The 24,335-nt window shown below is 43.4% G+C and overlaps 1 protein-coding gene across 6 annotated transcripts in view; it reads right to left on the bottom strand.

Annotated features, from left to right (window-relative positions):
• The window catches only part of sash1a (SAM and SH3 domain containing 1a), a 528,217-nt gene that overhangs the window by 66,659 nt on the left and 437,223 nt on the right, over positions 1–24,335 (bottom strand). For all 6 annotated transcript variants that reach the window (XM_061900590.1, XM_061900591.1, XM_061900595.1 and 3 more), the window contains exons 3-4: positions 19,831–19,881; positions 10,504–10,553 (exon numbers count right to left, since the gene is read on the bottom strand). In XM_061900590.1, the coding sequence (XP_061756574.1) occupies positions 10,504–10,553; positions 19,831–19,881 (101 nt within the window). The remainder of the gene's footprint in view (positions 1–10,503; positions 10,554–19,830; positions 19,882–24,335) is intronic.

Below are 24,335 nucleotides of genomic sequence, written 5' to 3'. Positions count from 1 at the left end.
CTTAGGCTAACTGCATGTACATATTGCATCATTATGCCTCGTTTGTAGGTATATTTGAGCTCATTTAATTTCCTTTACTCATGTCTTCCCTGTATTTAATTTATATTTGCATGTCTCATGACACATTATCTGTATGTAATATTGGCTGCATTTGTCAAAGTTGTTTGTGTGCCATGTTGTTCCAGACCACGGCAAACGTTACCCAGCTTGCAAAGATTGTAATTAATCCATTAGAAGAAGACAGCATGTCATTGTCTTTAACTTGGACACACACATCTATACCTTTGGCCATTCTAAGACATTTCCAGGAGTTATCTCACCCTCTGAGAAGCCTCCATTTTAAAATCTAATCCATTTCCAATGTTGCAAAAATGTGTAGAATAAATATTAAGATACAACATTTCTGTCAACAAAGATTTACGTCATAGGCTAACAAAGCTAATATAGACACTTACATCATGTGTTGCCTTCATTATAAGTTATATAATAAGGCTTTTAATTTTTTGCGGCTCCAGAAAGATTTTGTGTTTTTTGGACAATTAAATGGACTAAGGTTGCGTATCGTGCCCGTAAACACTTTTAGCAGAGTAAGCAGCATCAAACAGTAACTTTTGTCAAATTTCAAACATATATTCACAGATGTTGTTTGGGGGGCAGGATAAAATGCGATAAACTATACCAGACACAGACGTCTATGTAGCTGTTGCCTTCTTTAAAAGAATGTATACATTTGATCCAGTGACATAAAAATTTAAAAAATATTAATATTAATTCATTGTTATAAATATATTTTCTGCATGACTCTTTTGTGAAAAATTGCAAAATTTGTATGTGTCCTAATCACACCAGCGAATTTACCCTCTGAGGGCATTGCACTGAGTGCACTTAGTAGTTGACAGGTATCATTTTTTGTTGACAAGCTTATTGGCAATGCAAGGTTTGCAGAAACATTTAGTATACACCATGACTTTTTTGCTTTAGGGTAAGTGTGACATCATTATTCTTGCTAATTGTACAATAGACTGCGGATGAATGTCATATGATTAAGCAAAGAAAGGACTGTCTCAAGGATTATTTAACACTATAAAAAAAAATTCAAAGCAGCTTGGAAAACCATACTTCAAAGCGCTACTAGTGGTACCTTTGTTTTTGTATGACACACTTTTCATTTGATTTGGTTTGATGGAAGTTTTGCTTGGATTTCCCTATGCCATTTTGATCTATCCATTTATCGTACGGCCAAACATTGCACATAATAATGTAGTTTGTTTGGCTGAGTATCATACCTCAAAATTGAGTGTTCATACAAAAAACTCATGCTTTTTTTTTTTGAGTACAACTGCAAAATAATCCACCAAAAAGGTTAAAGAAAGTTGTGAGTGCCAACAGGTTGATAAAAAAGGTGAGAAACACTATTGAATTAAAGGCCTACTGAAACCCACTACTACCCACCACGCAGTCTGATAGTTTATATATCAATGATGAAATATTAACATTGCAACACATGTCAATACAGCCTTTTTAGTTTACTAAATTGCAATTTTTAATTTCCCGGGAGTTTCGTCTTGAAAACGTTGTGTAATGATGACGTGTACGCAAGACGTCACAGGTTTTTAGGAAATATGAGCGCTGCACACACACACAGCTAAAAGTTGTCTGCTTTAACCGCATAATTACAGAGTATTTTGGAGATCTGTGTTGCTAAATCTTTTGCAATGTGTTCAATTAATATTGGTGAAGTCACAGTAGAAAGATGGAGTTGGGAAGCTTTAGCCTTTAGCCACACAAACACATGGTGATTCCTTGTTTAAAATTCCTGGAGGTGAAACTTTACTTTGGATCAGAGCGCGGCCAAGCGAACATGGATCCCGACCGAATGTCAACCAGCAGGTTTCGGTGAGAAAATTGTGGTAAAAAGTCGCTTCTTACCGGAGATCAGCTGAGCTTGTGCCGTCCATAGCTGCCGCCGATTCCCCTGAGACACTGGCGTCAAGACACCCGTGGAGACACACCTCCGACTATCAGGTACTGTTGAACTCACTTAAACACTTGCAACACAATAGAAATATAAGGAATTTCCCAGAATTATCTGAGTAAATGTGTCTAAAAACATCTGAATACGTCCCAATGCAATCGCGTTATTTTTTTTAAACTTTTTTTTTTTTTTCTAGTCCGTCGCAATCAATATCAAACACGAATCTTTCATCCTCGCTCAAATTAATGGGGAAATTGTCTTTTTCTCGGTTGAATAGCTCTTTTTGTTGGAGGCTCCCATTAAAATCAATGTGAATATGTGAGGAGCCCCCACACTTGTGACGTCATCATCTGCGACTTCCGGTAAAGGCAAGGCTTTTTTGTCAGCACCAAAAGTCGCAAACTTTATGGTGGATGTTCTCTACTAAATCCTTTTAGCAAAAATATGGCAATATCGCGAAATGATCAAGTATGACACATAGAATGGACCTGCTATCCCCGTTTAAATAAGAACATTTCATTTCAGTAGGCCTTTAAAGAACACAGAAAAAATTACTCATCTTCACCAACATGACTCTACATGTTGCATATGTATACACATCATGCTTTGATTAAAGGGAGCCTATTTTTCTGATTAACAGTTGTTACAATGTTGGATACTCGTTTTAAACAAGGCCAAAGTCTCAAAGTGTCAAATCCTAAGGTTCATGCATTTTGCCGTGAGCTTGCACGCAGTTTTGGATGCCTCCCTTTGCAAGGTTTTGTAATCTGGCTATGTTGTAATGTCACAGCTCTTAGGTAGAAGGGATGAGCCCCTGCCCCTCTGCTTCAGGGTATAAGGAAACACAAAAATGGTAGCATTAAGTACAGTATTATTTTCATGTAATATTGGCACGCGCATGATAACACTATAATAATAACGTGCGACATGCAGTGGCATGAATGCTGCTAAAAGAAGATTTTTTAAGCCGAGTCCGAATCAATTGTAGAGTGAGCAGGTTTACTTTATGCTGTGACCGGGTGAATCTATATAATGTTTATGAAGTTTATTTTTGACCATGTCTGTGAAAAAATAGCGTTGACGACTTTAAGATATATATTCAAAGTGTACACTTTTAAAAGATAAATTGTGATACTTTTAGAAAGGTGGTTTTAATTGCAATCTGGGAACGCCTCCAGAAACGAAAAGCTTGTAGAGAGACTAAAAAAATAATAGCTACACCACAAGGACATGTTTTAAATGTAGATTAAACCCATTGTAGGTCCCATTTAAAGTAAATAAAATGATAAAGTGATATCTTACATTGCGTTTTATGTGGTATTTTGTTATATGTTATTGATATTTAGAATAGAACACTTTATTGTCATCAAAAAATATGACAAAATTACAGGTGGTTACTGCAGGTGCAGTTAAAATATAAGACAATGAATAACATAAATAAATACAAGTAAGAACAGCTAACCAAAAGTGAAAAATAGTGTAAGCTATTGGGACAGTCTGACACGTTGTTCATAGCATACTGAGAAATCTGTGCTCAATTAGTTTGCTCTGCTTTTATTTTGGGTGTTGTAAAGCGCCAGTAAGGGTCTATGTTTTGTAGGTCAAGCAGGGCATGGAGCAACAGCTTTGTCTGAATTTATCAACGTTTGTGTCAATGTCGTGTTGTGGCAACTTCAAGTTCATCCTTTTTTTACATTTTTGTCACTGATCATCAGTAGGGGAAGGGAAAATAAATCCTGTTATTTTTTCCTATTGTTGATGGGCGACGATTTGTTGTTATTGTTGTTAGACGCAGGAACGGCTGATTTGGAAATCAGGTGTCAGAAACTTTATGCCCTGCCAACACTGCAAGAAGTTAGTGTTCAAAAACAAGAATAAAATACAAAAATTAGGGGTATTTTATTTGAAATTAAACAAAAGTATCTGCCAATAGAACAAGAAAATTCGGCTTGTCAAGACTTTCTAAAACAGGTAAAATTAGCTAACCTCATTGAGCCCAAAAATACCCTAAAATAAGTATATTCTCACTCATAACAAGTGTACTTTTCTTAGTAGAAAAAAAATGAGACCTTTTTGCTCAATGTGTTGAAAAATATTCCTCAATTAAGTAAATGCTAGTGCTATTATCTTGACATAATGATATGCGCTTGGAATCATGATTTGTTTTTCATGCTTGAAGTAAAAAAATATATTACTTTAAAAAAGTATTTACATACATGTGAGTGTTAATGACACAGCTTTGCATTAGTTGATATTCTAGTTTCAAGCATGTTTTACTCAATATAGGTCAACAAATCTCAGCCACAAGCTGTAATATCCTACTGAGATCATTTAGGACCAAAACTCTTAAAACAAGTAAAACACTCTAAAATAAAGTCTGCTTAGTGAGAAAAATTATCTCATCAGACAGAAAATAAGAACATATCACCCTTATGTGAGATATTTAATCTTACTTAGATTTCAGTTTTTGCAGTGAAAGAATTGGCCAAGGAAGGTTAGTTGCCGCTACAATGTGTCTCACATTGTTTTTGCATGTATAGCTATAATTATTCTCTATAAAATGTGTTTCGTGTTTAGAGTTCTGGGTGTCTGGAACGGAATAATTTTATTTACATAATGGGAAAAAATTGCTTCAGTTCTTATACAAATCAGTCTTTTGGTACAGATTAAAAACCATGGTACCCCTGGTTTTACAGAATATTCCTAAAAACAGCATATCACTCCTGTCATTTAGAGGGTCTATGACCTGTTTAACTGTTTTTCAAGTAATTATAAATATCAGGATATTTATTAAGAAAGGCTAGTTTCAGTGGAATGAAGGCCAGGAGGGAAACCAGATTGACAGGATGAAGACAAGAAAGGGCGACGTCATCCCAAACCATTTGGCATCTGGATTCCATCATGCTGAGGCTTTTGTCTGTGCAGCATATACAGTACAACTATGGTAGAAACGAGGGCCCAGTTTGTGGTATGCGCTTTCTCTGCTGCACATGGCCGTCAAATGAACGCCACACTTTCACAGAGGGTCACCGAGGGGTGATAGTCCAGAAAGAACTAAAAGGTAAAACTGTTTTCTTGTGTTTGGTATTAGCCCGCATGGATGAATTGGAACTGGACAGGACTCCCTTGTTACCAAATGACTGTTATGGGTACCGGTTTTGTTGACCCATTAAGATGCCGTGATCTCACGCACGGAGACGCTTTGTGTAACAGGAAAGCCGCGCCCAAACCCGGTTCAATTCTGCTCCTTGATTCATGCTCTTTAGGCCGTAATCATTTGGCCATCACCCTCTCAATCTACCCCTGCACCTCCCCGACCTTCACACAAAGGCAGGAAGGAAAGGAGAAAGCCTGCTGGACCAGAGCGGGTCAAAAGGAGGAAGCAGCCAAGTGGTTTTCCTGTCGGCGTAGCAAGGATGTGGCCAAGGGACACAAAGTACGGGTCATACAGCTGATACAAAATGCAACAATGGACCATAAGATATCATATACATGAAGTGAAGTTAATTATATTTATATAGCGCTTTTCTGTAGTGAAACTTTACATAGTGAAACCCATTATCTGAATTACATTTAATCCAGTGTGGGTGGCACTGGGAACAAGTATCTTGCCAGAGGACACAACGGCAGTGACTCCGATGGTGGAAGCGGGGCTCGAACCTAGAACCCTCAAGTTGCTGGCATGTCTACTCTACCAACACAGCCATGTCGACCCATCATCACTTGGGTAGATTGCAACCAGTTGGTATACAGTACGTTCAATTAGGGCTGGGCGATATAGCCTTTTTTTAATATCTCGATATTTTTAGGCCATGTCACGGATACACGATATATATCTCGATATTTTGCCTTAGCTTTGAATGAACACTTGATGCATATAGTCACACCAGTATGATGATTTTATGTGTCTACATTAAACGATTCTTGTTCATACTGCATTAATATATTCTAATTTTAAACTTTCATGCAGAGTGGGAACTCACAACCAAGTTAATTTACCAAAACTGTATTTATTAAACAGTTATTAAACAGTGGCACAAACATTCATGTCATTTCAAAACAGAAAGTGCAAAATTGTCAGAGACATTTTAAAACAAGCTTTTAGAAATTATTATGTAGAAAGCTGGAACGCAAATGGCGCACGACTAAACTTGAGATGCACCATCAAGCATGGAGTGATGGTTTAATAACTTATAAACACATGCTTACTTTAGCTAAAGCTAAATATTACTCAAATCTCATCCACCGTGATAAAAACGATCCTAAATTTTTGTTTAGTACGGTAGCATCGCTAACCCAACAAGGGACCCCTTCCAGTAGCTCCACCCACTCAGCTGATGACTTTATGCAATTCTTTAATAAGAAAATTGAAGTCATTAGAAAGGAGATTAAAGACAATGCGTCCCAGCTACAACGGGGTTCTATTAACACAGATACGACTGTATATACGGCGGATACTGCCCTCCAAAATAGTTTCTCTCGTTTTGAGGAAATAACATTAGAGGAATTGTTACAACGTGTAAATGGAATAAAACAAACAACATGTTTACTTGACCCTCTTCCTGGGAAACTGATCAAGGAGCTCTTTGTATTATTAGGTCCATCAGTGCTAAATATTGTAAACTTATCACTTTCCTCGGGCACTGTTCCCCTAGCATTCAAAAAAGCGGTTATTCATCCTCTTCTTAAAAGACCTAACCTCGATCCTGACCTCATGGTAAACTACCGAACGGTGTCTCATCTTCCTTTATTTCAAAAATCCTCCAAAAAATGGTTGCGGAGCAGTTAAATGAACACTTAGCGTCTAACAATCTATGTGAAATCTTTCAATCCGGTTTCAGGGCAAATCACTCCACGGAGACAGCCCTCGCAAAAATGACTAATGATCTATTGCTAACGATGGATTCTGATGCGTCATCTATGTTGCTGCTCCTCGATCTTAGCGCTGCTTTCGATACCGTCGATCATAATATTTTATTAGAACGTATCAAAACAGGAATTGGTATGTCAGACTTAGCCCTGTCTTGGTTTAACTCTTATCTTACTGATAGGATGCAGTGTGTCTCCCATAACAATGTGACCTCGGACTACGTTAAGGTAACGTGTGGAGTTCCCCAGGGTTCGGTACTTGGCCCTGCACTCTTCAGCATCTACATGCTGCCGCTAGGTGACATCATACGCAAATACGGTGCTTTCACTGTTATGCTGATGACACCCAACTCTACATGCCCCTAAAGCTGACCAACACGCCGGATTGTAGTCAGCTGGAGGCGTGTCTTAATGAAATTAAACAATGGATGTCCGCTAACTTTTTGCAACTCAACGCCAAAAAAACGGAAATGCTGATTATCGGTCCTGCTAGACACCGAACTCTATTTAATAATACAACTCTAACATTTGACAACCAAACAATTAAACAAGGCGACACGGTAAAGAATCTGGGTATTATCTTTGACCCAACTCTCTCCTTTGAGGCACACATTAAAAGCGTTACTAAAACGGCCTTCTTTCATCTCCGTAATATCGCAAAAATTCGCTCCATTCTGTCCACTAAAGACGCTGAGATCATTATCCATGCGTTTGTTACGTCTCGCCTCGACTACTGTAACGTATTATTTTCGGGTCTCCCCATGTCTAGCATTAAAAGATTACAGTTGGTACAAAATGCGGCTGCTAGACTTTTGACAAGAACTAGAAAGTTTGATCACATTACGCCTGTACTGGCTCACCTGCACTGGCTTCCTGTGCACTTAAGATGTGACTTTAAGGTTTTACTACTTACGTATAAAATACTACACGGTCTAGCTCCATCCTATCTTGCCGATTGTATTGCACCATATGTCCCGGCAAGAAATCTGCGTTCAAAGGACTCTGGCTTATTAGTGATTCCCAAAGCCCAAAAAAAGTCTGCGGGCTATAGAGCGTTTTCCGTTCGGGCTCCAGTACTCTGGAATGCCCTCCCGGTAACAGTTCGAGATGCCACCTCAGTAGAAGCATTTAAGTCTCACCTTAAAACTCATTTGTATACTCTAGCCTTTAAATAGACTCCCTTTTTAGACCAGTTGATCTGCCGTTTCTTTTCTTTTTCTTCTATGTCCCACTCTCCCTTGTGGAGGGGGTCCGGTCCGATCCGGTGGCCATGTACTGCTTGCCTGTGTATCGGCTGGGGACATCTCTGCGCTGCTGATCCGCCTCCGCTTGGGATGGTTTCCTGCTGGCTCCGCTGTGAACGGGACTCTCGCTGCTGTGTTGGATTCGCTTTGGACTGGACTCTCGCGACTGTGTTGGATCCATTATGGATTGAACTTTCACACTATTTGATCCATTATGGATTGAACTTTCACAGTATCATGTTGGACCCGCTCGACATCCATTGCTTTCCTCCTCTCCAAGGTTCTCATAGTCATCATTGTCACCGACGTCCCACTGGGTGTGAGTTTTCCTTGCCCTTATGTGGGCCTACCGAGGATGTCGTAGTGGTTTGTGCAGCCCTTTGAGACACTAGTGATTTAGGGCTATATAAGTAAACATTGATTGATTGATTGATTGATTTAGTGCACTTTTGTACATGATGTCACTAAGATGACATATCAAAACAACACTAAATTAAAGTGCACTTTTTGTACAGAACGCCACTACAATAGTTTAAAACAAATTAAGTGCACTTTTGTGCATGATGTCACACTATATATTTCAATAAGTGTCAAATAAAAATTAGCTGCATAATAGGAAATCAAATAGCATCTGTCCTTCGCTATGTGGTAGGTTACTGCAAACGTTATCTCCTTCTGTTCTTGACTATTTTTTTCATACGATATTGATGTGGAAATGGTTGCTTGGGCATTTTGTGGGTGTGGCACTTAGCCAGAGATGTTGACATGCGAAGTTTCAAGCACTCTTCATTCTCTAGCGGTTGACTTTTCAAATTATGCTACAAATTAGCAGTAATGCTATTTTTTGTAGCAACCCTTTTGCCGCTTTATTTGACATATTACGGTTGTCTGTTCAACATTGCCCCGCTTGAAGCCAAACCACCGCCAGACAATGGACCCAGTGCAGTTATTCTTGGGAATTAATTATTCTTCCTTCATTTGTTACCAGGTTGGCACCTTCTTTCTCTCGTATTACCACTCCCACCGCACCGCTAGCATCACAGCTAACGTTAGCCATTCCGCTACATGTCTGCTTTGCAAGGGCATATGACATTGCACGTATGTGACGTATGTAAAAAGGTGTGCTTGTTTTATCCCTCTGTGAGAAGCAGAGGCAAGAAAGAGTGAGAAAAGCATGTAGTGTAATGCCCACAGTTAAAAGCAACTGTGTGAGAACATATACTCAAATATCACGATATAGTCTTTTTTCTATATCGCAGAGACAAACTCGCGATATATCGAGTATTTTCGATATATCGCCCAGCCCTACGTTCAATCAAAACAAACTGCACTGTGCTCATGCATTTTAAAATAAAAGATGACTATTATCTTGCTTAAGAGTCTATTTAGTAACCTCAAATGAAATGCTTTGAGACAAAAGTAACATCAAAACAAATGCATCCATCCATCCATTTTCTTCCACTGATCTGAGGTCGGGTCGCGGGGGCAGCAGCCGAGGAGGGAGGCCCAGACTTCCCTCTCCCCAGCCACTTCGTCCAGCTCCTACCGGGGGATGCCAAGGCGTTCCCAGGCCAGCCGGGAGACATAGTCTTTCCATCGTGTCCTGGGTCTTCCCCGTGGCCTCCTACCGGTCGGACGTGTCCTAAACACCTCCCTAGGGAGTTGTTCGGGTGGCATCCTGACCAGATGCCCGAACCAACTCATCTCAAAAGAGATGAGCTCAAATAAACAGTACCTCTGACGATTACAGTCAAGTAGTGCATGCTATATTGTCTCAATACCTTCAAGATGCCATTAATCAGCAATCACTTCCACACAATGATAACAGGTTAGTTCATTTGGAACACCGCATGTTTACATTTGCACAGTTCAACACATTTGAAAATAAGCAATTTAATCCAAACCCCTCCTCTGAATCGAAAGAAAAGGACATTTGTGTTTTGTATACCGTAAAGAAAGTGCTGGTTGCAGAAATTGCAGTTTACAACAATGGGTGTGTTCTTCCAAGTGTTTTATATATTGTTTTAAATCACCTGCCTGCAAGTGTTTGTCTCTATAAATCAGTGCTTTTCTGTGCGTACATGCTCCTCGCGCACAGTGTCAACTCTTCTTTCACACATTGCTGCATTCATCTACTAAGTGGCAGCTTCCCACCCTGAGGAGATGACCTCAACGCCCTGCAGGCAAGCCCGAGTGACCTTTCCTCTAAGCCGCTCACTGTGAAGCTCCATCAATCTATGCGAGTGGCACGTGGAGGTGTTTGTGCAGAAAAGCTAAACGTGATGCCCCCCGCTGTGTTTGACACGGTCCGATGCTGCACATTGCACATTGTCTTGACGTGTAACAGACAGCAAATTTCAGCGCTCGGCTGGCTTGCGTGTACTTTATGTTGTGGTGGAGAAACAAGGGACTTACTTTCTGTCTGTTTCTGGTGTGGACACTTCACTGCTGAAGCCGAGCGACTCCTGAGGAGAAAGTAGCGGGTTAGTGCAAATCTGTGTACACTCAAAGCAGCAATCGTGCCTGCAGGTTTAGTAACTGTCCACACAGTTTGCTTTGTATACATTCCGTGTCCTAACAGTGCATAGAGAGCCTGCAGAAATAAAAAGCATCCCCTTTCAGGAGCACATTCTGTCTGTGCTGGTGTCCAACTTTCTGCCTTTACACAGCTGATGACTTAAAAAGACATAGTAGTTAAAGAATACAATGAATATGCTGCTTACAGATGGGGCGTTAATGTATTTGAATGGGAACTGCATTTTTTTTTGTTTTAATTTTGCGTATCATCCACAATCTCCATAGGAGTTAAGAACACACCTGTCTTTTTTTTTAATGTGCATTGTAAATAGTACAAAACTGCTAGCAAGATGTAACAATGCAGGTAATGAAGACTATAAAACCATCTTAAAAACCTCCAACAGTGTTTTACACAATGTAGGTTTGTATGAAATATAGTAACATGCATAGGGCTGGGCGATATGGCCTTTTTTTAATATCTTGATATTTTTAGGCCATGTCACGATACACGATACATATCTCGATATAAAAACAAAAAGTGCAAGATTGTCAGAAACATTTTAAAACAAGCTATAAATGCACTTTTGTGAATGATGTCACTAAGACCATCCATCCATCCATCCATCATCTTCCGCTTATCCGAGGTCGGGTCGCGGGGGCAGCAGCCTAAGCAGGGAAGCCCAGACTTCCCTATCTCCAGCCACTTCGTCTAGCTCTTCCCGGGGGATCCCGAGGCGTTCCCAGGCCAGCCGGGAGACATAGTCTTTCCAACGTGTCCTGGGTCTTCCCCGTGGCCTCCTACCAGCTGGACGTGCCCTAAACACATCCCTAGGGAGGCGTTCGGGTGGCATCCTGACCAGATGCCCGAACCACCTCATCTGGCTCCTCTCGATGTGGAGGAGCAGCGGCTTTACGTTGAGCTCCTCCCGGATGGCAGAGCTTCTCACCCTATCTCTAAGGGAGAGCCCCGCCACCCGGCGGAGGAAACTCATTTCGGCCGCTTGTACCCGTGATCTTATCCTTTCGGTCATGACCCAAAGCTCATGACCATAGGTGAGGATGGGAACGTAGATCGACCGGTAAATTGAGAGCTTTGCCTTCCGGCTCAGCTCCTTCTTCACCACAACGGATCGATACAACGTCCGCATTACTGAAGACGCCGCACCGATCCGCCTGTCGATCTCACGATCCACTCTTCCCCCACTCGTGAACAAGACTCCTAGGTACTTGAACTCCTCCACTTGGGGCAGGGTCTCCTCCCCAACCCGGAGATGGCACTCCACCCTTTTCCGGGCGAGAACCATGGACTCGGACTTGGAGGTGCTGATTCTCATTCCGGTCGCTTCACACTCGGCTGCGAACCGATCCAGTGAGAGCTGAAGATCCCGGCCAGATGAAGCCATCAGGACTACATCATCTGCAAAAAGCAGAGACCTAATCCCGTGGCCACCAAACCGGAACCCCTCAACGCCTTGACTGCGCCTAGAAATTCTGTCCATAAAAGTTATGAACAGAATCGGTGACAAAGGACAGCCTTGGCGGAGTCCAACCTTCACTGGAAACGTGTCCGACTTACTGCCAGCAATGCGGACCAAGCTCTGACACTGATCATACAGGGAGCGGACTGCCACAATAAGACATTCCGATACCCCATACTCTCTGAGCACTCCCCACAGGACTTCCCGAGGGACACGGTCGAATGCCTTCTCCAAGTCCACAAAGCACATGTAGACTGGTTGGGCAAACTCCCATGCACCCTCAAGAACCCTGCCGAGAGTATAGAGCTGGTCCACAGTTCCACGACCAGGACGAAAACCACACTGTTCCTCCTGAATCCGAGGTTCGACTATCCGGCGAAGCCTCCTCTCCAGTACACCTGAATAAACCTTACCGGGAAGGCTGAGGAGTGTGATCCCACGATAGTTGGAACACACCCTCCGGTCCCCCTTCTTAAAGAGAGGAACCACCACCCCGGTCTGCCAATCCAGAGGTACCGCCCCCGATGTCCACGCGATGCTGCAGAGTCTTGTCAACCAAGACAGCCCCACAGCATCCAGAGCCTTAAGGAACTCCGGGCGGATCTCATCCACCCCCGGGGCCTTGCCGCCGAGGAGCTTTTTAACTACCTCAGCGACCTCAGCCCCAGATATAGGAGAGTCCACTACAGATTCCCCAGGCACCGCTTCCTCAAAGAAAGACGTGTTGGTGGGATTGAGGAGGTCTTCGAAGTATTCCCTCCACCGATCCACAACATCCGCAGTCGAAGTCAGCAGAACACCATCCGCACCATACACGGTGTTGATAGTGCACTGCTTCCCCTTCCTGAGGCGCCGTATGGTGGTCCAGAATCGCTTCGAAGCCGTCCGGAAGTCGTTTTCCATGGCTTCCCCGAACTCTTCCCATGTCCGAGTTTTTGCCTCCGCGACCGCTAAAGCTGCACACCGCTTGGCCCGTCGGTACCCGTCCACTGCCTCCGGAGTCCTATGAGCCAAAAGAACCCGATAGGACTCCTTCTTCAGCTTGACGGCATCCCTCACTGCTGGTGTCCACCAACGGGTTCTGGGATTACCGCCACGACAGGCACCAACAACCTTGCGGCCACAGCTCCAATCAGCCGCCTCGACAATAGAGGTTCGGAACATGGTCCACTCGGACTCAATGTCCCGCACCTCCCTCGTGACATGTTCAAAGTTCTCCCGGAGGTGTGAATTGAAACTCTCTCTGACAGGAGACTCTGCCAGACGTTCCCAGCAGACCCTCACAATGCGCTTGGGCCTGCCAGGTCTGTCCGGCATCCTCCCCCACCATCGCAGCCAACTCACCACCAGGTGGTGATCGGTAGAAAGCTCCGCCCCTCTCTTCACCCGAGTGTCCAAAACATGAGGCCGCAAATCCGATGACACAACTACAAAGTCGATCATGGAACTGCGGCCTAGGGTGTCCTGGTGCCAAGTGCACATATGGACACCCTTATGTTTGAACATGGTGTTTGTTATCGACAAACTGTGACGAGCACAAAAGTCCAATAACAAAACACCACTCGGGTTTAGATCCGGGCGACCATTCTTCCCAATCACGCCTCTCCAGGTTTCACTGTCGTTGCCAACATGAGCGTTGAAGTCTCCCAGTAGGACAAGGGAATCACCCGGAGGAGCACTTTCCAGTACTCCCTCGAGTGTACCCAAAAAGGGTGGGTATTCTGAACTGCTGTTTGGTGCGTAAGCACAAACAACAGTCAGGACCCGTCCCCCCACCCGAAGGCGAAGGGAAGCTACCCTCTCGTCCACTGGGTTGAACTCAAACGTACAGGCTTTGAGCCGGGGGGCAACCAGAATTGCCACCCCAGCCCGTCGCCTCTCACTGCCGGCAACGCCAGAGTGGAAGAGGGTCCAGTCCCTCTCGAGAGAACTGGTTCCAGAGCCCTTGCTGTGCGTCGAGGTGAGTCCGACTATATCCAGCCGGAACTTCTCTACCTCGCGCACTAGCTCAGGCTCCTTCCCCCCCAGTGAGGTGACGTTCCACGTCCCAAGAGCTAGCTTCTGTAGCCGAGGATCGGACCGCCAAGTGCCCTGCCTTCGGCTGCCGCCCAGCTCACAATGCACCCGACCTCTATGGCCCCTCCTATGAGTGGTGAGCCCATTGGAGGGATGACCCACGTTGCCTCTTCGGGCTGTGCCCGGCCGGGCCCCATGGGAACAGGCCCGACCACCAGGCGCTCGCCATCGTGCCCCAACTCCGGGCCTGGCTCCAGAGCGGGGCCCCGGTGACCCACGTCCGGGCGAGGGAAATCTGGGTTCATTTCGTTGTAATTCCATAGAAGTCTTTGAGCTGCTCTTTGTCTGATCACTCACCTAGGACCTGTTTGTCTTGGGAGACCCTACCAGGGGGCATGAAAACCCCCAGACAACATAGCTCCTAGGATCATTGGGACACGCAAACTCCTCTACCACGGTAAGGTAGCAGCTCAGAGAGGAGTGTCACTAAGACGACATATCAAAACAACACTATATTAAAGTTTACTTTTTGTACAGAACGCAACTACAATAGTTTAAAACAAAGTGCACCTTTGTGCATGATGTCACACAAGGTATTTCAATAAATGTCAAATGAAAATGAGCTGCATAATAGGAAATCAAATAGTGTATGTGCTTTGCTATGTGGTAGGTTACTGTGGACGTTATCTCCTTCTGTTGACTAGTTTTTTCATACGGTTTTGATTTGGAAATGATGTCTTGGGCATTTTGTTGGCGTGGTATTTAAAGGAGATGTTGACATGCAGAGTTTCAAGCACTCCTTCTATAGCGGGTGACTTTTCAAATGATGAAACTTTTTGTAGCAACACTTTTGCAACACACTTGACATATTGCAGTTGTCTGTTCGACATCTTCCCGCTTGAAGCCAAACCACCGCCAGACGATGGAGCTCGTGCTGTTTTCCTTGAGAATTAATTCTTCATTCATTTGTTACCAGATTCACACCTTCTTTCTCTCTTATTAGCACTCACACCGCACCGCTAGTATCACAGCTAATGTTACTTATGCCGCTACATCTCTGCTAAGGAAGAGTGTATCACGTTGCACGCGTGACAGTATGTGAGGTATGTAAGAAGGTGCGCTTTTTTTATGTCTCTGTGAGAAGGAGAGACAAGAAAGAGAGTGAGAAAAACCCGTACACTGCAAAAAGTCAGTGTTCAAAAACAAGAAAAAAAAATACAAAATGAGGGGTATTTTATTTGAACTAAGCAAAATTATCTGCCAATAGAACAAGAAAATTTGGCTTGTCAAGACTTTCCAAATTAGCTAACCTCAATGAACCCAAAAATACCTTAAAATAAGTACAGTATATTCTCACTAATAAGTGCACTTTTCTTGGTAGAAAAAACAAAACGAGACCTTTTTGCTCAGTATGTTGAAAAATATCCTTAAATTAAGCTTCTGTAGAACGTTGTAGAAGTCCTTGGACTCAATACTAGTGTGGCCTCAATAGACCCGCAGTAGTGTGTAGCATGCTGGGAATTATCTGTGCATGTGATGGAGGAATGCACAGTGCAAACTTGAAATTCTACTGAATTTGCATTAAATCAAGTTGTTTTAGCTAATAATCATGCTGAAAGATTGGGCTGGGCGATATATCGATATATACGATATATCGCGGGTTTGTCTCTGTGCGATATAGGAAATGACTAAATTGTAATATTCGAGTATACGTTCTCACACAGTTGCTTTTAGTTGTAGGCATTACACTTCAGGCTCTTCTCCCTCTTTCCTGTCTTTCCTTCTCACAGACAAGCAGGCGCACAAATTTACGTCACATACTGTCACGTCATACATCACATACGTATACGCCATCCCAGAGCAGAGAGGTAGCAGACTGGGCTACGTTAGCTGCTAACGTAGCCGTACGAGTGGGAATACGAGAGAAAGAAGTTGCGGATCTGGTAACAAATGAAGGAAGACTTAATTCCCAATAAAAACAGCATGGGGTCCATCCCTGGCGGTGGTTTGGCTTCAAGTGGGAATATGTCGAACAGACAACCGTAATTTGTCAAGTGTGGGGCAAAAGCGTTGCTATAAATAGTAGCATTACTGCTAATATGTAGCATCATTTGAAAAGTCACTCGCTAGAGAATGAGGAGAATTTCATAACCGTAGTAACATACCACATAGTGAAGGACGAATACTATTTGATTTCCTATTATGCAGCTCATTTTTATTTGACACTTAAAATGTCTCTGACAATCTTGCACTTTATGTTTTGGAAATGACTTGAATGTTTGTGCTATTGCTTAATAACTTTAATAAATACACTTTTGGTCAATTGACTTAGTTGTGATTTCCCTCTCTGCATGAAAGTTTAAAAGTAGCATATATTAATGCAGTATTAAGAAAAATGTTTTAATGTAGACACATAGAATCATCATACTGCTGTGATTATATGCATCAAGTGTTCATTCAAGGCCAAGGCAAAATATCGTAATATATATCGTATATCACGATATGGCCTAAAAATATTGCGATATTAAAAAAATGCCATATCGCCCAGCCCTAATGCAAGATCTAGCATGTTGCATTCAATGTGTATTCCCATTAATTTCCCATATATTCCCGTGGAAAGTTTCCAACTTTGAATATTCACTGACTTTTGCCACCCTACTTGGGATACGATTAGAAGATGACAATGGAAAAAGAACTTGTCAGTTGGGGTGCTGGACCACTGCACTACAAAAAGTCAGTGTTCTAAAACAAGAAAAAAATACAAAAATGAGGGGTATTTTACTTGAACTAAGCAAAATGATCTGCCAATAGAACAAGAAAATTCTGCTTGTCAAGACTCTCCAAAACAAGTAAAATTAGCTAACATCAATGAACCCCAAAATAGCTTAAAAAAAGTATATTCTCACTGAAAACAAGGACACTTTTCTTGCTACAAAAAAAAAGAGACTTTTTTGCTCAATATGTTTAAAAATATGATTTTTTTTCATGCTTGAAGTAAGAAATTATTACTTTAAAAAAGTACTTTTATACTTGTGAGTGTTGATGACACAGCGTTGTAACAGTTGATATTCTAGTTTCAATCATGTTTTACTCAATATAGGTAATCAAATCTCAACAACAAGCTGTAATATCTTACTGAGATCATTTTAAACCAAAACCCTTAAAAAAAGTAAAACACTCTAACATAAAATCTGCTTAGTGAGAATAATTATCTTATCAGACAGAAAATAAGCAAATATCACCCTTATTTGAGATATTTCATCTTACTTAGACATCAGTTTTTGCAGTGTAGTTTAATGCCCGCAGCTTAAATCAACTGTGTGAGAATGTATACTCGAATATCACGATATAGTCATTATCTATATCGCACAGACAAGCCCGCGATATATTGAGTATATTCAATAGAGGCCCCTGCCCTAACAGTAAGTGATGTTTTGTTATGTTTGTTGGTTTTCATTGACTTTGCAATGAGTAGTAATCAGTGTTGTTGAAAAAAAGCTAATTGACGCATTTAAATTAATGCTCCGCGTTTGCTTAAAATTATATGTTATTATAAATGTGTCTGGCTACATTACATATATACTTACATCATGTATATAACACCTTAATGGCGATGTTTGGATGTTTTTAAGGGATTTATGGGCTGAATAGAGCGACTCCTTTAGGCTCCATTGGAAGCAGACTTTTGATCCCATTTATTTACTACTTAGAATGCATAAAAAAATTAAAACATATGTGTCCTTGTCTTACATAATGATTGTCAATGACAGGCAAAATTCCAAACAAAGTGCAGTTCCTCTTAAAGCATTACCAGAGCTTCTTTCCTGGACGCACTGATTGCAGAGAGCACACAGTAACAAACACTATTTCCGTCAACAACTACCACTAAACATGTTCAGGGCTGTAGCCAGAATTTGATAAGGCCCAAAGTCAAAAATTGGTGGTCCAAGAGGAGCTTTGAAAGGCTGAAAACATGTCTCTCCCAGCATCATATGAGTAATATTACCTTGAGAAACAAAATTAACAATCCACTTTTCTATTTACTATGCTGAAGTTTAGTGTATTAAACAATTTTAACATCTTGAAAAAATATGTGTAAAAACTTTGCATCATTTAACCCCGACATGGGTTTGACTTTGAACCAACCCAAAACCTTCTAATTGATATTCCTAATACTAGGTACGTGCGCCACGAGAGCCACCGGAAGTTCAAAGGAGAAATCTGTCTTTATATCCTTATCAGTTTTAGAGCATGATGTGGCCAGGAATATGTTTGTGGTAAAATTTCATATGAAGCGCCTTATCATTCAATGATTTACATTTGTCATGCGCTTATTCATACAAAAAAGGGCCCCCTCATGGAATAGAGAAGCCATACGCACAGTGTGTGTTCTGTGTTTACGGCAGGGGGGCACCTGACTGATATGACAATGATATTGTACATATTGAGTTTTACATCAGTTAAACAGTTAAACCAACATTAGTGAAGTCAGTATAATTTAGTGTTAATGTTATGTTGACAGCATATTTTGGAGGTTTAAAGTAAAAGTGTACTTCAGTGTGTTACATCGTCTGGAGTTGTAGCGGGCTGTGCCTGACTATAGATCGTATATTGAGAGAAGATGAACTACTGCATTATGTGCAGCGCACGTGACGTTTTACACAAAGTATATTTGCAGTTGGTCATATCATCTTCTTTTCGTCACTTAAAACAAATAAGAAGAATGTGACCTCGGTATCCTCAATTGTAATTACGGCCATGATCATGTCAGACCTTGTGAGTGCCGACGACGACTACTTTGGGACAAATGATGATCCAGAATTGTATCTTTCTGAACCTGAATATAGGGAGGATGAGTTTTAGAGGCTACTGAAACGCTAAACATAATACAACACAATTGTTAAGTGCTAAACATGAAATAGAAACTCAAAACATTACAAAGCAGTCGCTTACAATGTCCATTGTCACTGGAATGCCGAGTGATATGATGGTTGTATCTTTCATCATAGGACTTGTGCTCCCCATTTAGGTAGTGAACAAAGTATAATCCTCAAAAGATTCTGGGATAAAACGAGGATTTCCTACCGACGTCTCAGGGTCTAAGTTGAATTTCAAAGTTAACCAGCTTCTCGGCTAATGATCACAACCTTCTACTATACTGGTATGAGCCATGATTTATAATCTAGCATTATTTTTTTCCAAACTCAGAGGTGATCCAGCAATATCTAAGTAGCTAGCTTGCCTCTTCCTAGTGGTTGGAGGAGCAGTGTAAGTGTTCCTGTAAGCAAGAAGCTGTGTTTCCTGGGCCTTAGTTCTTCGAATAACAATGTTGCTACAGCTTGGTTAATATGCAGGTCAAGGGATGTATATTGAGCGTTGACTCCAAATTGTCTGCATTGTCAGCCGTCTCTTGCAAGGAGTTTTTTTTATTGTTTTGAACTCAGACATAAGAGAAAGATGTGTGTTCTTGTCTTATACAAGGATTTTGAGTGATGGGCAAGATAAAACAAATGTGCAGTTTTCCCTTACATGGCAACAAGGATGGGCATTAATTAGAAGATTAAATGTTTACTTCTGCAGAGCTGCACTGCATCATCAAGAGAAGATCTAATATTTTAGTGATGTTATTTAGCCTTACACACAATATATTAAAATTATGGAAAACGAATGACTTTCTTTCAGTGTCCGCCAAAAGTGTACCAAACAATGTGCATGTGTGTAATCTACATACCTGGATCTCAGTGCGAAGCTGCAGAGACACATTGTTTGGATCCTGTTTCTCCTGGGAAAGAGAAACATATGTTTAATGCATCATAATATTTTCTGTTGCAATACAGATACTAATGACATTTGTGTGGTCCCCTTTTATTTGGAAAAGTATCGAAAAGTATTGATATACATTTTGGTGTTGGTACCAAAATATTGGTATCGGGAAAACCCTAATACAGTATATACACACACATACTGTATATACATACTGTATATATAAAGTACATATATATATATATATATATATATATATACTCCTCTCTGAGCTGCTACCTTACTGTGGTAGAGGAGTTTGCGTGTCCCAATGACCCTAGGAGCTATGTTGTCTGGGGGCTTTCATGCCCCCAGGTAGGGTCTCCCAAGACAAACAGGTCCTAGGTGAGTGATCAGACAAAGAGCAGCTCAAAGACTTCTATGGAATTACAACAAAATGAACCCAGATTTCCCTCGCCCGGACGTGGGTCACCGGGGCCCCGCTCTGGAGCCAGGCCCGGAGTTGGGGCACGATGGCGAGCGCCTGGTGGTCGGGCCTGTCCCCATGGGGCCCGGCCGGGCACAGCCCGAAGAGGCAACGTGGGTCATCCCTCCAATGGGCTCACCACTCATAGGAGGGGCCATAGAGGTTGGGTGCATTGTGAGCTGGGCGGCAGCCGAAGGCAGGGCACTTGGCGGTCCGATCCTCGGCTACAGAAGCTAGCTCTTGGGACATGGAACGTCACCTCACTGGGGGGGAAGGAGCCTGAGCTAGTGCGTGAGGTAGAGAAGTTCCGGCTGGATATAGTCGGACTCACCTCGACGCACAGCAAGGGCTCTGGAACCAGTTCTCTCGAGAGGGACTGGAACCTCTTCCACTCTGGCGTTGCCGGCAGTGAGAGGCGACGGGCTGGGGTGGCAATTCTCGTTGCCCCCCGGCTCAAAGCCTGCACGTTGGAGTTCAACCCAGTGGACGAGAGGGTAGCTTCCCTTCGCCTTCGGGTGGGGGGACGGGTCCTGACTGTTGTTTGTGCTTATGCACCAAACAGCAGTTCAGAATACCCACCCTTTTTGGGTACACTCGAGGGAGTACTGGAAAGTGCTCCTCCGGGTGATTCCCTTGTCCTACTGGGAGACTTCAACGCTCATGTTGGCAACGACAGTGAAACCTGGAGAGGCGTGATTGGGAAGAATGGTCGCCCGGATCTAAACCCGAGTGGTGTTTTGTTATTGGACTTTTGTGCTCGTCACGGATTGTCCATAACAAACACCATGTTCAAACATAAGGGTGTCCATATGTGCACTTGGCACCAGGACACCCTAGGCCGCAGTTCCATGATCGACTTTGTAGTTGTGTCATCGGATTTGCGGCCTTATGTTTTGGACACTCGGGTGAAGAGAGGGGCGGAGCTTTCTACCGATCACCACCTGGTGGTGAGTTGGCTGCGATGGTGGGGGAGGATGCCGGACAGACCTGGGAGGCCCAAACGCATTGTGAGGGTCTGCTGGGAACGTCTGGCAGAGTCTCCTGTCAGAGAGAGTTTCAATTCACACCTCCGGGAGAACTTTGAACATGTCACGAGGGAGGTGCGGGACATTGAGTCCGAGTGGACCATGTTCCGAACCTCTATTGTCGAGGCGGCTGATTGGAGCTGTGGCCGCAAGGTTGTTGGTGCCTGTCGTGGCGGTAATCCCAGAACCCGTTGGTGGACACCAGCAGTGAGGGATGCCGTCAAGCTGAAGAAGGAGTCCTATCGGGTTCTTTTGGCTCATAGGACTCCGGAGGCAGTGGACGGGTACCGACGGGCCAAGCGGTGTGCAGCTTTAGCGGTCGCGGAGGCAAAAACTCGGACATGGGAAGAGTTCGGGGAAGCCATGGAAAACGACTTCCGGGCGGCTTCGAAGCGATTCTGGACCACCATACGGCGCCTCAGGAAGGGGAAGCAGTGCACTATCAACACCGTGTATGGTGCGGATGGTGTTCTGCTGACTTCGACTGCGGATGTTGTGGATCGGTGGAGGGAATACTTCGAAGACCTCCTCAATCCCACCAACACGTCTTTCTTTGAGGAAGCGGTGCCTGGGGAATCTGTAGTGGACTCTCCTATTTCTGGGGCTGAGGTCGCTGAGGTAGTTAAAAAGCTCCTCGGCGGCAAGGCCCCAGGGGTGGACGAGATCCGCCCGGAGTTCCTTAAGGCTCTGGATGCTGTGGGGCTGTCTTGGTTGACAAGACTCTGCAGCATCCCGTGGACATCGGGGGCGGTACCTCTGGATTGGCAGACCGGGGTGGTGGTCCCTCTCTTTAAGAAGGGGGACCGGAGGGTGTGTTCCAACTATCGTGGGATCACACTCCTCAGCCTTCCCGGTAAGGTTTATCCAGGTGTACTGGAGAGGAGGCTTCGCCGGATAGTCGAACCTCGGATCCAGGAGGAACAGTGTGGTTTTCGTCCTGGTCGTGGAACTGTGGACCAGCTCTATACTCTCGGCAGGGTTCTTGAGGGTGCATGGGAGTTTGCCCAACCAGTCTACATGTGCTTTGTGGACTTGGAGAAGGCGTTCGACCGTGTCCCTCGGGAAGTCCTGTGGGGAGTGCTCAGAGAGTATGGGGTATCGGACTGTCTTATTGTGGCAGTCCGCTCCCTGTATGATCAGTGCCAGAGCTTGGTCCGCATTGCTGGCAGTAAGTCGGACACGTTTCCAGTGAGGGTTGGACTCCGCCAAGGCTGTCCTTTGTCACCCATTCTGTTCATAACTTTTATGGACAGAATTTCTAGGCGCAGCCAAGGCGTTGAGGGGTTCCGGTTTGGTGGCCACGGGATTAGGTCTCTGCTTTTTGCAGATGATGTAGTCCTGATGGCTTCATCTGGCCGGGATCTTCAGCTCTCACTGGATCGGTTCGCAGCAGAGTGTGAAGCGACCGGAATGAGAATCAGCACCTCCAAGTCCGAGTCCATGGTTCTCGCCCGGATAAGGGTGGAGTGCCATCTCCGGGTTGGGGAGGAGACCCTGCCCCAAGTGGAGGAGTTCAAGTACCTAGGAGTCTTGTTCACGAGTGGGGGAAGAGTGGATGGTGAGATCGACAGGCGGATCGGTGCGGCGTCTTCAGTAATGCGGACGTTGTATCGATCCGTTGTGGTGAAGAAGGAGCTGAGCCGGAAGGCAAAGCTCTCAATTTACCGGTCGATCTACGTTCCCATCCTCACCTATGGTCATGAGCTTTGGGTCATGACCGAAAGGATAAGATCACGGGTACAAGCGGCCGAAATGAGTTTCCTCCGCCGGGTGGCGGGGCTCTCCCTTAGAGATAGGGTGAGAAGCTCTGCCATCCGGGAGGAACTCAAAGTAAAGCCGCTGCTCCTCCACATCGAGAGGAGCCAGATGAGGTGGTTCGGGCATCTGGTCAGGATGCCACCCGAACGCCTCCCTAGGGAGGTGTTTAGGGCACGTCCAGCTGGTAGGAGGCCACGGGGAAGACCCAGGACACGTTGGGAAGACTATGTCTCCCGGCTGGCCTGGGAACGCCTCGGGATCCCCCGGGAAGAGCTAGACAAAGTGGCTGGAGATAGGGAGGTCTGGGCTTCCCTGCTTAGGCTGCTGCCCCCGCGACCCGACCTCGGATAAGCGGAAGATGATGGATGGATGGATGGATGGATGGATATATATATATATATATATATACATACATACATGTATATAGACACACTGTACATACATACACATGTATACACACACATACATATATATACACATATGTACACACACATACATATATATACACATATGTACACACACATGTATAGATATACATATATGTACACATACGTATAATTATACAAACATGTTCACACATAAATATACATATACGTACACACACGTATATACATGTATGTACATACATACATACATACTGTATATGTACACTCATATATACAGGATATACATACTTTATATGTACACACATAAATACACATACATATATGTACACAAATATATATACATACACACATGTACACACACACACACACACATATATACATGAATACATGTACACACAGACACACACGCGCGGACACACAAATATATTAATATATATATACACATGTATGTACACTCACATTTATATATACATAAATATATACATATGTATAGGATACATATATAAATAAATAATATTTGTTGCCTTGTCGCCACAATTTCACGCACTTTTTTCTTTTTTTCTTCTTCTTTCATTCCCCTCCTTCTCCTGTCCAGCTGCGCCAAACACTAAATATATTTAATAAAGACAAATAAGTCAAAAAGACTTTCCTATACAGGTTTGGCCCCTCGTCCTTATCAGCGTGAACTCTTTTCTTCTTTGACTGGGCTTTAGAGAGTGAGTAAGTAAAAAGCTAGGGCAGGGTCACATGTGACGTACTTCTTTAAGAGCTCTTTAGAAGAACCTGTGGGCAGTGGGTCATACAAAAATGAGTAGATCTTAATAAGGTGCATATGTCT

This window comes from Nerophis ophidion, linkage group LG05, assembly GCF_033978795.1.
Source record: "Nerophis ophidion isolate RoL-2023_Sa linkage group LG05, RoL_Noph_v1.0, whole genome shotgun sequence".
In the NCBI taxonomy this organism is placed as follows: Eukaryota; Metazoa; Chordata; class Actinopteri; order Syngnathiformes; family Syngnathidae; genus Nerophis; species Nerophis ophidion.
This window is presented reverse-complemented; position numbering and strand designations above follow the sequence as displayed.